At 41.9% G+C, this 17,504-nt stretch overlaps 1 protein-coding gene, 1 long non-coding RNA gene and 1 other non-coding gene across 4 annotated transcripts in view; 1 reads left to right on the top strand and 2 right to left on the bottom strand.

Annotated features, from left to right (window-relative positions):
* Positions 1–2,472: 2,472 nt before the first annotated feature.
* Positions 2,473–7,125, bottom strand: LOC116660292. The gene is made up of 2 exons (XR_004315745.1): positions 6,857–7,125; positions 2,473–3,005 (listed from the first exon to the last, which is right to left on the bottom strand). It is a non-coding gene; the product is annotated as an uncharacterized LOC116660292 (long non-coding RNA).
* On the bottom strand, positions 4,175–4,278 carry LOC116660295. Its single transcript, XR_004315749.1, has one exon. It is a non-coding gene; the product is annotated as a U6 spliceosomal RNA (small nuclear RNA).
* Positions 7,126–16,204: 9,079 nt separating the features above from the next.
* TICRR (TOPBP1 interacting checkpoint and replication regulator) overlaps positions 16,205–17,504 on the top strand; it is a 36,094-nt gene continuing 34,794 nt past the window's right edge. For both annotated transcript variants that reach the window (XM_032469435.1, XM_032469434.1), the window contains exon 1: positions 16,205–16,989. In XM_032469435.1, coding sequence (XP_032325326.1) covers positions 16,327–16,989 — 663 coding nt within the window. In that variant the 5' untranslated portion in view covers positions 16,205–16,326. The remainder of the gene's footprint in view (positions 16,990–17,504) is intronic.

Below are 17,504 nucleotides of genomic sequence, written 5' to 3'. Positions count from 1 at the left end.
GAGAGCCAGGAAGTCTTACCAAGATGTCAGGCTTCTCTGGCTCCTTATGTGTGCTGGTCCAGGAAACTGAACACCCAGAGAGCCACTGAAAGCCCTTGAGGATCATGAGAAAAGTCCTCTCATGTGTTTACAGAAAGCCCAGAGAAAAGTCCTCATCCTCCAGACATTCTCAGAGTAAAAAGGAATTCCTCCCAGGAATTAGGGTACAATTCTACAAACTCACTTCCCACTCTGCTTATTACCCTTATGAATAAGTAGACAGTGGAGATTATGTGAATGAGATGATGTGACTTTGGACAAGCCACTTAACCTCTCTGTGCCTCATTTAAATGGAGATTACAATGGTACTTACATGGAGTTATGAAAATGAAATGTTAATGTATGTGTAGTTCTTAGGATAGTGCTTGGCATATAGTAAGCACTATGTCACTGTTGGCTATTGTTAAGTTATCATTATCTGCAGTCCAAGTCACCCAGTGACTCATCCCGAGTTTCAGTATGTCTGGCTGCTGGATTGTCTCCACATGTTCCTGGGAGTTAAGTTCCTGCATCAAGTCCCAGAGGAGGTCAGGAGGATGGGCAGACCCAAGTGGTTAAGGAAGAGATTGGGCTGGGTGAGCTGAAAATTCAGTGAATTCACCAGGTTACAGAAGTCTTCCTCTTTCACTCATTTTTTTCCTGTTCTTTTTTAATTTTCGTGCAGCCCCCAGTGCGGTGGGAGGGAAGGGATAAGACTGAGCTGCCTGGAATAGGCAGAGGGGCCCCGCGAGGTAGGGTAACCCAGGGGGCGGTGGAGTTGAGGAGACTCTGACAGGTGACCGCTCAGAGCCGGCAGAGCTCCTCTTTCACTCATTGTGTGCTATGAAGTTACCCCTGGATGGATGGCTGGGGCCCAGGATGTGCATTGGTTTCATTCCCACAATGGTATCAACAGAGTTGAGTCAGAGAGCATTGCTTAAATCATCTGACTGATTTGGAATCCTATGTACTCTTTCTCAATATTCTGAATTTATGAGTGTGGTTCTCTTCCTTTTTCTTCTATTTCCCCCCCAAATCCGCTGCACTTTGTCTCTGGGAATCATGGGGATCAAAGGATCATGGTGTCCTGGGACCAAGGTTGTCCTATTCATTAAGCTCTGGGAGCATCTGGACAGATGTATTCATCACAGGAGATTCTTAAATTTCAAAGAGACCCAAGGGAAAATCTGCTAGGCTGGCTTGAGGAAGTTCAGCTTTCATTTGTCTGATCTAAGTAGTGAGAATAACACTTCCTAGCCAAGAAACATGACATTAATTGCCAAGGTAGATAAGACAGTGCTCTTTTTGCAGACTTCACCAATGGGACAATGACTCCCTCACTAAGCACCTCTCTTGCTGGAGCCTCCCCAGCACCCTGGGGCTTCACATCTCATTGGGGGTTGACTCCTTAAATGGCCTGGGGTTTGGGGAAATGGAGAGCTTGGGTGAAAAGGGCTCTGAATGCATCCAGGCAATGCTATCTCTTTCACTCCTCAGTCACAGACCTAGAGAGATGAAGTGGCAAATCACTCAGGGTTCTAGGTTGCAAACAACACAACCCATTCTGAGGAGCTTAAGCAGAAAAGGGTTTAGGTGCCTCTAAGAATCTCTGTGAGGGCATGAGGCCAGGCTTAGGAGTTGTGACAAAGCAGAAATGCTGTAAGGAGAGACCACTGCTGCCCCAACTGAGTGCGGGCCAGGTATGGCCCCTTTCAAGGCTGATGCTGGGCTCTGGAAGCTGGAGATTTCGGCAGCCACCCTCGCCATACTAGGTGGGGCTCCCTTCCCAAATCATAGGCTCTGAGGTTGCATCTGATTGGTGGACACCAGGTCACATGTCTGGGCCCTACCTGCAAAGGAAGTTGGGAAAGTATGTTTCTGGATTTCTATTTTATGGATGCACAGAGTAAAAAGGTGGAGGAAAACTTTAACATAAGAAGAGTGTTTTGGGCAGCCAAGAATGAATGTTCACGTATAATCAGCAGCCTAAAATCACACAGCTAAGAACGTCCCCAGAACCAACCACACTGCCTTGAGAAAGGCCTTTGAGCCCTGACCTGCTACGTGGGTGTGAACCCACCTTACGTGCCCTCAGGTTCTCACTCTGCCCCAGCAGTCTACAGCATAAAGCTGGATCCTCCTCTTTCCCAGGGTCAGTTATCCCCTATGTATCCCAGAAGCAATGGTTTAATTGTTGCTTTTATGTTGACTGGCCTTTTTTAGGCAAACTCAAATGCCTTCAAGGGCCAGGCAGGTAAATAAGTGGGTGAAGTGAGCAGAGGGATGGCCATGCTGAGGACAGGAAAGGAACTGTAGGAGCAGCCACTGCTCAGTGTCAGATGTTCCTATTGGGAAATATGGACCTAGTGGCCAGATACTCTGAAGTTTCCAGAGAAGTCCAGAACCTGGATTTCATTACATGAAATCTCCAGACATTTGATCAAATATTCTTGATCATTTAAAAAAATTTTATTAAAGAACTTCAAATATACAGAAAAATAGAGTGATGTTCATCACTCAGACTGAATACTTTTGACATTTTGCCATATTTGTTTCATCTATTTTTTTCTGCTTAGGTATTTTAAAGTAACAAAATCAAAAAAGCTAATAAAATACTTTCACCCTTCAATAGGTATCTCTTCAAAACATATTTTCCTGAATAGCCAACAATATTTAAGAAAATGAACAAATACCTTGTCTTTACTCAAATTTCTTTCACTCTCCCCCAAATGACTTCTTTAGATGGATTGTTCAGACCAGAATCCAATAGAGGACCAAGAATTCCATTTGGTTGTTATGTGTCTTAAGTGTCTTTAATCTAGAAGAAACATTGGTCTATTTGTTTGTTATTTTTGTGTTTCTACTGACATTGATTTGAAGTAGCCAGACCAGTGTCTTGATGACTGTCCTGTCTGTTTAGACATATGCTGATTGTTTCCTTGTGACGTCACTTCAGTTGTTCCTTTATTCTCTGCATTTCCTGAAACCTGGAAGTTATAAAGGCTTTGATTAAATTTGGCAAGAATCTACCCAGGTGATGCTGAAGCTGCCTAATTCATCACCCAAGAAAGCATGGGTTGACACCCTACTAGTAATTATGCTAGATGAAGGACGAGGTTAAAATAATCCCTCCCTTTATAACTTTATATTTTCTTCCTTAGACCAGTCATTTCCCCAAGAAAGGTTTTACCTAATGGTTTTAGCATCCATTGATGCTCCTTGCTGAATCATTTTGTTTCATTAGGGATTGCAAGAGGGTGTTTTTCTAATGCTATAATTTCTTCGACACTTATTAGCTGGCATTCTTCTGTAAAGAAGAACTTTCCCTAATGAATTGGGGCTACTAGGTTATCCTGAAATGGGAAATATTGGCTCCTACTGGAAGGCATTGTCAAGGAACCACATCACAGGCTTCCAAGAGGTTATCCCTGGGTGATTATTTCAATTCATTCAATTTGCTTATCTAAATTTTGCATAATAAGCAATATTACTTTTTAATAAGAAATAATATTTAAGAAAAGAAATCAGGATAAACACACAAGGTCACTCAAAGAGTAGTCATACTAGGTAAGGAAACAAGAACTGGGCTGACCCAGGACCACGCCAGTAAGGTTAGAGATGCTTTGACAGGAGGACACCAGGCCCATAGTTGCCTGTGGGGACATTAGGCACTTACTCATCAGCTCTGACTCCCACAGTATTCTCTGTCATCCTCGTCACTCAGAGTTACCACACTAATCACAGGGAGGGAATGAGAAGGATGTGTTGATGGAGGCAGGAGGCCACTGGCCCCTAGCTGAAAGAGACAAATCATCTCCATCTTTGCCTTTGAGAGCCTTTTAATTATCTGGCCCTGCCCATGAAGAAGGGCTTTTCCCAGTCAGCCCTACCCAAATCCAGCCCCTGCTAGTTCTGACAGGTACAGTGCTGTCAGGTCAACTGAGCAGTCACCCAACCAGGTAGTGAAAGCCAGTGGGCCAGGGGGCAGGGTGGTGTTGCAGTGACCTGTGGTTTTCAGCATGTAAGTCTTGCACATCTTTTGTTAAATTTATTCTTAACTATTTTCTGGGTTTGTTGTTGTTGTTGTTGTTGCTGTTGCTGTTGTCATTGTAAATAGGAATTTTTTAAAAATTTCACTTTTCAATTATCTATGCTAAAAAATATGGAATGCTTCATGAATTTGCATGTCATCCTTGTACAGGGACCACGTTAATCATTTGTATCATTTCAGTTTTAGTATATAGGTTGCCAAAGTGATGTTATATGTGTTTTTAATAAAAACATAACATGAACCCCTCCTGTGAATTTTACCTTTTACCTGAAGTGCAGGTAAGTACCTTCTCTCCTGCGGACTCCCACACCGTCCTAGACCCCTACTCGGGCGTTACGGGATCTCTGCCCAGAGACTACACCTTCTGCCTTGTTATTATCTGGCTCTTTCAGCCAAGGTGGAGCCTGTATTCTCCACTGCAAACTTAACACACTCATACTGGCTGTGATTCTGTAAATTGGTTCAGCAGTCCTAAAGCAGTGTGCAAAATGCCTGGAACCGACTTATTGCCTCAGTCCTCGCATTCATTCCCAAATATTACTGGAGAGGAGAAAGAGAATCCTGTCTCATGGACCTATGGACAGCCAGAGAGGCTTTAACAATCCATTTCTAACCCAGGGGGCGGGGGGTTCTGAGCCTTGAGGGGAAGATGCTGCCTCCCCCGGAAACCAGCAGACATTTCTGGAAACCTCTCCTGAGCCTCAGATAAGACTGGCCTGATGTGCTTTCTAAGCTAACCACAGTGTCACCTTTTTTAAAAATTGCACTGAAATACACAAAACATAAAATCTGCCATTTTAAAGTATACAGTTCAGTGGCGTTAAATGCATCGACACTGTTGTACAACTCTCACCACCATCCATCTCCAGAACTATTTTATCATCTCATATCACAGTTTCATCTTACAAGATATTTTTATCTGATGTTAGGCTTTACTTATTTAAATATTTATTTATTTAAGAATGAATTATGGTCAATTAATCTACAACAAAGGAAGTAAGAATATACAATGGAGAAAAGACAGTCTATTCAATAAGAGGTGCTGGGAAAACTGGACAGCTACATGTAGAAGAATAAAATTAGAACATTCTGTAACACTATATACAAAAATAAACTCAAAATGAATTAAAGACCTAAATGTAAGACCAGATACTATAAAACTCCTAGAGGAAAACATAGGCAGAATACTCTTTGACATAAATTGCAGCAATATTTTTTTGGTTCCGTCTCCTAGAGTAAGGGAAATAAAAGCAAAAATAAACAAATGGGACCTAATTAAACTTAAAAGCTTTTGCACAGCAAAGGAAACCATAAACAAAATGAAACGACAACCTACAAAATAGGAGAAAATATTTGCAAATAACAAAACAGACAAGAAATTAATCTCCAAAATATAAAACAGTTCATACAGCTTAATATAAAAAAAAAACCAAACAACGCAATCAAAAAATGGGCAGAAGACTTAAATAGATGTTTCCCCAATGAAGACATCCAGATGGGCAACAGGCACATAAAAAGATGCTCAATATCACTAATTTTTAGAGAAATGCAAATCAAAACTAGAATGAGGTATCACCTCACACTAGTTAGAATGGCCATCATTAAAAAGTCTACAAATAATAAATGCTGGAGAGGGTGTGGAGAAAAAGAACTCTCCTGCACTGTTGGTGGGAATGTAAATTGGTGCAGCCACTATGGAGGACAGTATGGAGGTTCCTTAAAAAGCTAAAAACAGACTTACCACATGATTCAGCAATCCCACTCCTGGGCGTATATCCAGAGAAAACTATAATTTGAAAAGACACATGCACCCCAATGTTCACAGCAGCACTATTTACAATAGCCAAGATATGGAAACAACCTAAATGTCCATTGATAGATTAATGGATAAAGATGTGGTCTGTATACATATGTACACACACACACACACACACACACACACACACTGGAATATTACTCAGCCATAAAAAAGAATGAAATAATGCCAATTGCTGCAACATGGATGGGCTTGGAGACTGTCATATTAAGTGAAGTAAGTCAGACAGAGAAAGACAAATATCAAATGATATCACTTATATGTGGAATCTTAAAAAAAATACCAATTTTATTTACAATCCAGAAATAGACTCACAGACATAGAAAACAAACTATGGTTACTAACAGGAAAGTGAGGGGAAAGGATAAACTGGGAGTTTGGGATTAACAGACACACGCTATATACATGTATGTATATATACACACACGTATGTATGTATATATACACACACGTATGTATGTATACATATAACATTACTGCTTTGCTGTACACCTGAAACTAAAACTGTAAATCAACTAGACTTCAATAAAAAATAAAATTAAAACAAACAAACAAGCAAACAAAAAAGAATGAATTAAAAGCAGGTTTCCCCAGCCTTCCACTCCCAAACCATTTGGCAGCCCCGTGATAAAGGATGTGATAGAGATCTTTCCTCGTGGCTCCTATTAGCTGGTCCAGACCTCACTGACTTAGCCCAGCTGGGGGTTGTGAAACTACAGGTCTACTCACCTAAGTGGGGGTAGGTGAGTTTCCAGGGGAACAGGGCCTCCGGATTAGCTCCAGCCCTCCCCTATGCTCTGGCCAGGGCTCCATTAGAGAGGCTGCAGTCCTGCTGACCCCTCTAAGTTGTCTAGGGTCTGCATTACTTCCCGCCCTCCACCCGGGACCCATGGTTTCCCGAGCCTCCACAAGCCCCTCTGAGTGTAGTGAGGGGACTCTGAGCCCCTTCCTCAAAAGTGAGGCGCTCTCACCTTGAGCAGAGCCTGAGGCTGGTGGTCATCAGGGTGATGACTGGGCCCATCTGTACACACACTCTGGTTCTTGGCGGCATAACTGGCTTCAAAGAAGGAGTTTGATCTTATAAGGAATTTCAGCCCTGCTTGACAGCCCTGGGGCTCCCCATCTGCTCTTGTCTCATCTCCTGATGAGCTTCCATGAGGATCCTGGGCTGCCTCCCCTGGGGACCTTCCTTTCATCCTTGGGTTCCCACAACAGTGAATGAATCCAGTGTTCCAGACCGTTTCCACAAGACCCAAGGTGAGGAATTTCTGGGCTCTGTGCAGTCCCGATAAGGCAGGCCTGGGACACACCTCACTGGCTTCAGCCACAGCTTGGCTCTCCGTGCCAGAATAGGGAGGGCCAGTTCCACGGGGCTCTGGGATTATACTGGCCCTCAGACATGGTTTGCCAAAGGACTACTGCTGAGTGGGAGTGGGGATGGGGGTTTGAGCAAGAGACTAGGGTCCAGGCGTCAGGCTAGCAGGGGTCAGAGAGATGATGGGACAGAGGTGAGGCAAGCACCACCTAGCCTTATCCCTACACATCTGTATCCCACTCCACCCTCCATCACATCCCTGAACCACAGCACTGCCACTCCAGTAAATAGAGGGATCATTCAATCAGCTGTGATGTCCAGCAACTTAACTTAAGTTTTCTGAGCTGTAAAAATAGGGATTCTATAAACTATTTATCCAGAAGGGTTTTGGAAGACTGAATATGAATGTTCCTAGTGTAATACTAGATACTCAGAAAGTGTGTAATACACATTATTTTCCTTTCTGCTTTCTTCTCTGGTTGAGCTTTATGCACATTGCTTTGTCTTTATCAAGGAAGCTAGACAAGCTGGCAGTTCCCAGAAGGGGTGGGAAAGCCACTGTTTTCTCTTTGTGCCCAGAAACACTGCCCCAGATGGATGGCTTCCCCCAGAGACCACCAGGTACCACTGGAGTATTGAGACCCTGGAGATTGAGCTGAGTAGAGTGGACAGTTGGGTAAACGGGTACGGTAGAGGAGAAACAACGTTCCCGGAAGACCCATCCCTTACCAAGACCCACCAAGGACACTTATTCTTTATGTCACTGCCACTAAAAATTTCCAACCTGAGACCTCAGTCCAGTTCAATTAGAACCTTCGGGGGTGGGGCTAGCTTTGGGTAGTGTTTAAAAGTCCCCAGGTGTTTCTAATGTGTAACTTGGGTTAAGAACTACTGGTCCAGTCCAACCTCCTCATTGTAGAGATAAAAACACACATTTACAAGCAGTAAAATATTTAAAGTGACAGACAGAATTTAGTGCAAAGTAGGTTCCCCAAAGAGGGAAGCTATTATTATTTCATTATTTCTGTTATTGCTCTAGACAGAGCTGGTTTTCAAGGGCAGGTGACTTGTACCGTCACATAGGTCCTCATGCTTAGAAGGGCCCTATGCTTGGTTTACTGCTCTGCTGTTGCTCTTTTGAAACTATGATTTTTTTTTTAACAAGGGGCCCCACATTTTTTCACTTTGCACTGGCCCTGCAAGTTGTGTAGCTGGCCATGGCCCTAGGTCACACAGCTCTTAAAAGCAGAGTGGATTATCACCCCATTAGAGAAAGATGAGGGACACACACAGGGCTCAGAGGCTTGCTGGCTGTGGGGCTGGCCTGGGTTCACTGTCCAAGGAGGTTCCTTCTCCTGTTCATTCCATCACAGGGAGGAGGCTGTCTTTGCATCTCTTAGGGGAAGCAGTGTAAGAGCCTCAGAGCTCCTTCTTACCAGCTGTGAGAGGCCCTCTGAGCCTCAGTTTCTTCTTCTGTAAAAGGGGGGAACAATGACTGTGAATTATGGTGAGGAGTGCCCAGAATTATGACTGTCCCTCTAGATGCTACAAATATGTGACTTCTTGTCCCTTTATTGGGAAGAGGGGGACCCATGCGCTCCAAGTGCCGCCTTGTCAGGTCTTTTTTCTTTTTCTCCTGGGAGGCCCAACTACATTAAGTTCTCAGATTTCTGCTTTTCCCATAAACTAAGACGCAGTTCTGGGGAAAGATTTCATTCTGGAGCAGGGCATATAGGCTTCAGAGCCATTAGTAAAGAGTTGCTGCTACTGCCCTCTGGTGGTAATGTATCTGTATCTGCACAGATTCCTAACATCCTTTTGGGAATTACAAAAATGCTTGGTAATACACTACAATTCAATTAAAAAAAACCTTGCTACTCTACTAGGCACTAGGGATGCAAAGACAAATAAAACAAAGTCTTGTTCTCTAATAACTCACAGTTTAACATGTACCCCAATGTTCATAGCAGCACTATTTACAATAGACACGGCATGAAGCAACCTAAGTGTCCATTGACGGATGAATGGATAAAGAAGCTGTGGCATAAATACACAATGGAATATTATTCAACCATAAAAATGATATAATGTCATATGCAGCAACATGGATGGACCTAGAGATTATCATATTAAGTGAGGCAAGTCAGAGAAACATATATCATATGATATCACTTATATGTGGAATCTAAAAAAATGATACAAATTTACAAAACAGAAAGAGACTCACAGACATAGAAAACAAACTTATGGTTACCAAAGGACAAATTTGGGGAGGAACAAATTTGGAATTTGGGACTAACAGATACACACTACTATACATAAAATAGATAAATGATAAGGACCTAATGTATAGCACAGGGAACTAAATTCAACATCTTGTAATAACCTATAATGGAGAAGAATCTGAAAAAGAATATATATATATATATAACTGGATCACTTTCCTGTATACCTGAAACATTATAAATCAACTATACTTCAAGAAAATAAAAATTTTAAATGATAAAAAAAAAGAACTCACAGTTTAGAAAGTGAAGCAAACTCTTAAGGAGATAGCTTGAACATAGGACGATATGATAAGTTTTAATAAAAACAATGATTCCTGAGTTCTGGTCCCAGACAAAAGGGAGTAGACCTGTTTATTCTTATCCTTCCCACTAAGGAGAGCTAAAATTCCCCTGCAACTTCTATATAAACAAACATAAGACTCTGAGAGTTTGGGAGAAGAGGCAGACTGCTTAGGGATCACTTGAGACCCAAGAAATGTCACGGCAGTGAGTTCCCTGGGTTTTCTTTTTGCTTTTTATATCTGACTAGACACTGAAGAAGTTAGCAATCTAATATACCAATGGATGCAGGCAAAAAAAAAAAAAAAAAGCCCCCAGAAAAGTTTGCTCTGTCTAATCCAAAGACTGGAAAGGGGCAGACTAGCAAAACATAAAATGTTTAGACAATAATTAATAACTCCAGTCCAGCCAAACTAAAAAATACATATATATGTGTGATAAAAATATAATACATATAATTTATACTTCTAATCATGTTTAAATGTACAGTTGAGTAGTGTTAACTATATTCACATTGCTATATAACAAATTCCCAACTCATTTTACAAGGCCAGTGTTCCATGACACCAAAACCAGACAAAGATAATGTAAGAAAAGAAAACTATAGACCAGTATGCTTTGTGAATATAGATGCAAAAAATCTTTACAAAATATTAGTAAGGAGAATTCATCTATACATAAAGAGACTTACATACTATGACCACGGGGATTTATTCCTGGTATGCAAAGCTGGTTCAATATTTAAAAATCAGTCAATGTAATTTACCATGTAAACAAACAAAAATCTCACGATCATATCAATGGATGCAGAAGAAGCATTTGACAAAAATTCAAGACCTACTTCTGATAAAAAAAAACTCTCAGGAAAGTAGAAATAAAGGGGAAATCTCTCAGCTTGGTAGAGAACATCTATAAATCAGCTAACAACATATTTAATGATACAAGGTTGAATGCTTTCCCCCTAAGAAGCAAATATGTCTGCTTTCATCACTCTTATTAAGCCATCTCAATTAGGCTAGAAAAGGAGATAAAAGGCATATAGATTGGAAAGGAAGATGTAAAACTGCACCTATTTGCCCGATGCGTTACCTACAAAATCCCAAGGAATCTACAAGAAAATTAAAAACCCCCAAAGCTCTCATAGAACTAATACATGAATGTAGCAAGGTTGCAGGATACAAGATCAACATGCAAAAATTGATTGCATTTCTATAAGCTAGCAATGAACACACAGAAACTAAAGTTTAAAAAAATGTGCAGTTGTTCAAAAAAAAAGACTTCAGGTATAAACTTAATAAAACATGTACAGGATTTGTATGTTTAATAACAAACCCTACAAAACAAATCTTTTTTTTTAAAGAAAAAATCAAAGAAGATCTCAGTAAATGAAAAGACATTACCACATTCACATATGTATTGGAAGACTTAGAGTAAAGATGTCAAATTTCCCCAAATTGATCTATAAGTTTAAAGCAATTCCAGTAAGGTTATTTCTAAACATAGACAGGCTTAATCTAAAATTTATGTGGAAAGGCAAAGGAACTAGGAAAGATAAAACACTAGGAGAGCTGCCACGTTATCTTAACAGAGAGAGGTTGCCTCCTCCCACTTTAGGCCAATACTCAGTGCCCTGTATTAAATTCTTCCTGCTTTAAATCCTAGAATGGTTTTTGAGTCCTGCACTGAATCCACCGCCCTTTTTTCCCCAAGCCTCCCAAGTCATCCTCATCATCTGGATTTTAACCCCTTACAGCTCCCCTAAGCTGACCCCATCTCTCATCCTTCCTTGACCTTCCTACAGTGTCTTCTAGAATGGCAGTCTCCCAGAAATAAACTCCCTTATGTCCTCGCCCTTCACCTTCTTTCTCTATCAGAAAACTGGCTAATGCCTGTATACATCATGTCCCCTACATTCTCCTCAAGTAACGGCTGTTTACCCTCTCACAACCCTCATTCCACCTGGCCTGCAGGTTCAGGTAGCTGTTCTCCTTTTTCCTCCTCCATAAAACCCCAGCCTCTTGGTCATTAGACTATACCCTGCCTCCTCGTCACAGTCATCTGCAGATCTCTTCCTTACTTACTAAACATTTTGACCACTGGCTCACTGTCTCTCCACCACTGCCCCTGTCATCATTCTTGGTAACTTCAGTATCTGTATAAATGATCCAACCAACACCAGGCTCCTTTGCAGCTAGAGGTAGAACCATGTGACTCACTGAGATTTACATCAAGATCTGAAGATGGAGGTGGTTTCTGTGAAAACTTTTCTTTCCTGCTGGGGCACCTGCTCTCTTCTTCCTACCTTGAATGCCAATGGGGTGTATGCAGTCTTCTTGTGATTATGAGCATGTGGAAAAGGCAGGAGGATGGCACACTTGTCGGTCCTGACATCATTCAACCAAGGAACCCACACCAGCAGCCACTTACCTCCAATCTTCTTGTTAGGTAAGGGAAGAAAAAAAAAAGGCTGTATATGACACTGTGGTCAAATTTTCTGCCCTTGCAGCTGAAATAATTTCTAATAAGTACAACCTCTTCCTGGCACACATAAATCAAATCTCTCACCTTTCTCTTTTACCTATTGTTCTTGCCCAGCAACACCAAATCCTGGGGTGTCTAAGGCTGCTAGTTATTCCCCAATACCCATTCTCATCTTTTCCTTTTAGTAACAGAATGCCAAAGTTGTCACAGAGCCCATGATCATCCAGAAAACAGGTGGAGCCCACTCACCTACACAGAGCTGGAGATACTGAATCACCTTCTTCCTCCATTCCTATTTTTGTTTCATCAGATTTTCACTCACTTCTTGATCACTCCCAACCACACACACACAATGTAGTGTCTCTTACCTTAAACACACACACACATACACACACACACATACACACACAAAACCTTTCCTAAACTCCTCACCTCCCTTGGCTTACCACCTCATTTCTCTGCTCTCCCTTATGAGAAACTTGTTGGCCAGTGAGAGGCAGTGAGGTGAGTGTCATGGTCAGTGGGGTGTGTTTGTCAAAACTTGCAGAATGGATGAGAATGGCTTGAAAGTAACAACCAGAGGCAGTAGTGGAGCACTCTTTTGAGAAATGTCACATTGCCAGCACCCCTGATGGCAGAGAGGATGATATTTTATGAAAAAAGATGGACATTGATGAGTGAATTGAAAAGTGATTGAGTGGGATTCTGAAGAAGTTTTAGGAATACTTCAACAAATTAATTTTGCTTATCTTTTTTTTCTTTCATCTATGCAAGAGAGATAAATGATTTTTTAAAAATTATTCCTTCATAAACCTAAAGGAGATTTTTCATATATAAACCAAAAAATTTGAAGTGATTGGGTTACTGTAATTGCCTGCATTTTTCTTTCAATGACATAAAATAACTAGTATCTTACAATCTATATTATCTTATAGTTGATAAACTATAAAAGCCCAGATAAATGTTTACCTTCACTATGAAACCTCTGCAGAACACTGTCTAGTACATAATGAGCACTCAATAAACTAGCCTTCACTATGATGGTATCTTCTAGGGGAAGTATGGGACTGGGAGAGGGGGAAGTTTTCCTAGTATTTAACTGAACAGTCCAGTGCCTTAATCTTTTGTCTGATAAAAATTTTTTAAAAGATAAGAAGAGACATATAAATCTCTATTTTTAATCATGATTTTGTACTTGGCCTCAATTTTGGATCATCTTAATCAGCAGTGATGTGGAACATTTCCTCTTGTTTATTTCCTGGTATAGAAATGAGCATTTAGTAAGTTGCAGTTTCAATTGATTTATGACCTCTTTAAAATAGGAATCACTTGATTTTTGTCACTAAAAGAAAGGTGCTCAGCTGCTAGTTTTTACTTCAATTAAGCAGTGTGGCAAGGAAGTTTTTTTACTTTTATTTTAAGTAAAATGTCTTCTATTTTAAATGTCTTATTTTAAATAGAAAGACTCTGAATGTCTTTGGGCCACAAACTCACCCCCTCCATTTCCCATTTATCATTAATGCCCACCATGTCTCATTTCCTTTACATGCCTAAAAGCACCCAAATTTTCCACCAAAGATGAAATGTTTTTCTTGCCCTTCCCAGTCTGGCGTGAGTGTTGCGTATCTCGAAACCTTAACTCAGTGTGATGGTTTCTTTTTGGATGCTTTCTTCTTTTGGCAATACTAAACATTCGGTTTACCATTGAACTGTCTCTAAAGCATTCTGTGTATTGTTGCTTTTAATTCCCCTGCTTTTAACAAATATTGGGACAAATATTAAGCTTATTTCTTCTTAACATTGATTCCTCACTGCCACTAACAGTGGGCAGATAGGCAATAACTTTACATTAACTAAATAAAAGGGTAGAAGACAGGGAGAGAAAGAGAAACAGATATTAAATAAACAAATAAGCTTTAAGGGAGATTGCTGAATGGAGAGGGGAGAAGAAATGCAGATTAAATAGCCAGATCCATGTCATTGTTTTAAATGAAGACCTGACCAAATTTTACTCTTAAAAAGTGTTCTGAATGGGGGAGGGTATAGCTTAAGTGGTAGAGCACACACACACAGTCTTGGGTCCAATCTCCAGTACCTCCTCTAAAAATAAAGAAATAAACACCAAACTACCCCCCCCCCCAAAAGTACTCTGAGTCCCTCCTTTAGAGGCTGGTTTTTCACTTGAGGTTCCAAGCATTGTGCCCTGGGAACCTGCCTTTTGGAATCAGAATCTGATTCTATTTGTGGTTCTGCTATCTATAAAATCATTAAGGAGATTCTTCAATTGCTCTGAACTTCAGTTTCCTCTGTTTGTAAAAGCATGAGTTTAATAATAACTCTTAAGAAGTTAGCTTGGTGAACAGGGAACAAATTCCTGTCTCAGGGCCTTGGCACTTGCTGTTCCCTCTTCCTGGAACCCTCTTCTCCCAGATGCCCACAGGGCCTCTCTCCCTTGTGTCTAACAGTCTTTATTGGAATGTCACCTCACTGTGGCTTCCCTGACAATCTATTTGAAACTGTATATTCATACCTACTTCTTACCCCTTTTTCTGCTTAATTTTTCTTCAGAGCACTTTTCATCGCCTAACATACCACATCTTTTACCTATTTATTTTATTGTTTGGCTCTCTCTACTAGAATCTAAGCTTCCCAGGGGGAAGATAGTTAATCTCTTTTACTCCCTGTAATGACTGATGAACGATAAACAGCATAACTGGTGTGGGCATTTTTACCAAGCGCCTGACACATTAAGATTCACAAATATTTGTTGTTCTAAAATGACAGTGGGTGGATCAGGAAATGTCAGTTTATTTTATTCACAGACAATCTACAAAGTATCAGTGGTAGTCTTTCCTGAAACAACTGGCTCAGACAATCTCAGGATTGGAAGGAAATTTAAAGGTAGGTCAGGCCTTGTTAGAATTTAAATTCTCCTCTGCTGTTACCAAGAATAGGAATTGTTCCCATCTAGAGTCACAACCTTTTCTACAGTTGAGGATTCTTCTATTTGCAACAAGAGGATCCTTTTCATTAAGAATCTCCCCCCCTCAGTATAGCACAGGGAACTATATTCAGTATCTTGTAGTAACTTGTATGTTCCTATATGACCGAAGTACTGTAATGTACACCAGTAATTGATACATTGTAAACTGACTATACTTAAATAAAAATATATAAGAAAAAAAAAACTCTCCCAAGAATATAAAAGTAAAATAAGATTGTAGAATACTTACAAAATTTTAAAAAAAATTAATCACCATAATATCATTACTCAGTTAACAGTTTAAAAATACACACAGAAAATTTAGGGCTCTCACTACATGTGCTGTTTTGTAGGTTTTTTCCGGTCGAACATCACGTATAAAAACATTAAAAGGCTCTGCGATGTTCCCCTTGGGGGTTTACCATACCTTATTTAATCATTCGCAAACTGTTTCCTATTTCTCTCAAGTTAAATTTTTATACGATCTCCGATACCTTCTTCAGAGAAACGCCTAGAAGTTACTGAGGCAGGGTAAGTGAACTTTTACTTTTTTAATAGTTTTTTCTTATATTACTGAAGATTAAAGTCTTCACCATCGGATCGCACTCCACAGAAAGTCTAGGGTGGCTTTAAACCAGTTCGATTCAAACCATCCCAAATTCTCTTCCGGTACTGTTTTCAATCACACACGGTCGCAGTCCTCCTTCGGAAAAGAGAAACTTAAAGACAGCCCCAAGCACCACCTCTTTAAATTTTAAACCGGAGGTCCGGGCCAATGAACGCTAAGTTTCTCCGACAACACAACGTCCCGCCCGCAGCCCCGCCCTCCACCAATAAAGCAGAGCTCTTCTCCACCGCCCTTCCAATCATAGCCAAGAATGGAAATGACTCACGTAACTTACGTAAGGCAAGCGGCCAATGGGAGCTGACCTTGGGAGTTACCTCCGCCAATGGCAACAGCCCTTGAAGAGCGCGGGAGTCTTTCGACCAGGGTTCCTGAGGGAAGCAGAGAATGGCGCTGGTTCCCTGAAGCAAGAGCCTAGGGAAGAGTGGCACAGGCTCCGGCCGGAGCCCAGAGGCGGCGGCGCGGCCAACATGGCCTGCTGTCACAACGTAATGCTGCTGCTGGACACCGCGGGCGGAGCCGCTGGTCAGAGCCCCGTCCGGCGGGCTGCCCTGCGCCTCCTCACCTACCTGAGTTGCCGGTTCGGCCTGGCCAGGGTCCGCTGGGCCTTCAGATTCTTTGACTCTCAAGGGGCGCGGAGTCGGCCTTCCCGGGTGTCTGATTTCCGCGAGCTGGGGGTCCGCTCCTGGGAGGATTTTGAGGAGGAGCTGGAGACCAGGCTTAGGGAGGGCGCCCGCGGCGCTCACCTGCCGGGCCCGGCACCCAGGGCCACCCACACGCACAGCGCTCTCATGGAGACGCTGCTAGACTATCAGTGGGACCGGCCCGAGATCACATCGCCCACGAAGCCGATTTTGCGCAGCAGCGGGAGAAGACTGTTGGACGTAGAGAGCGAGGCCAGAGAGGCCGAGTCTGCGCTCGGGAGCTTTGTGAACGCCGTCTTCCTCCTGGCCCCTTGTCCGCATTCGCAGAGGGAGCTGCTGCAGTTCGTGTCTGGCTGCGAGGTCCAGGCCCAGGGCCTGCCGCCTACTCCTAAGCAGGTGATGGAGAAGTTGCTGCCCAAGAGAGTCCAGGAAGTCATGATCGCCCGAAAAATCACTTTGTACTGGGTGGATACCACCGAGTGGTCTAAGGTAAGATGAACTCAGATTTAGGGAGTGGTGCTAGTTCTGGTGAACCAGAACTTGGCAGCGTCTGCAGGGCAGCCGGTAGACCCAGAATGAGACTAACATGACCAACAGGTATCTCTTCAGAAGGAAAGTTCTGTGGTCACAAGCAAATAGGGACAGCCATCCCAACGAACTAAGTAAGGCCCTCGGTACCTCCTGAGTCAAAGCATTTGTGGTCCTTAACAATTTGAGACCCATCTGCCTTCACAGGCTTAATTTTTCCTACACACAACCTATATTCTATCATATTGAAATATAATCTAGTTGGCCAGCAGGTCATGACTGCTTGTTTTGTCTTATCCATCACCTGAAATGCCAGTGCTCACTCTTTTGTGCCAATTTAAACTGCACTCTTTCTTTAAAGCCTTGCCCACTTGGCAGCTGCTCAGTCTCAACCTCTGAATTTCCATACACTTTCGTGGCGTTCACCCTTTTCTCCATTATATGTCCCGTTTGTGCAGTCTCTCACCTTCCATCTA

The sequence above is a fragment of the Camelus ferus genome, chromosome 27 (genome assembly GCF_009834535.1).
Source record: "Camelus ferus isolate YT-003-E chromosome 27, BCGSAC_Cfer_1.0, whole genome shotgun sequence".
Taxonomy (NCBI): domain Eukaryota; kingdom Metazoa; phylum Chordata; class Mammalia; order Artiodactyla; family Camelidae; genus Camelus; species Camelus ferus.
Note: the sequence above shows the minus strand (reverse complement) of the source record. Positions and strands in the feature narration are given on the sequence as shown.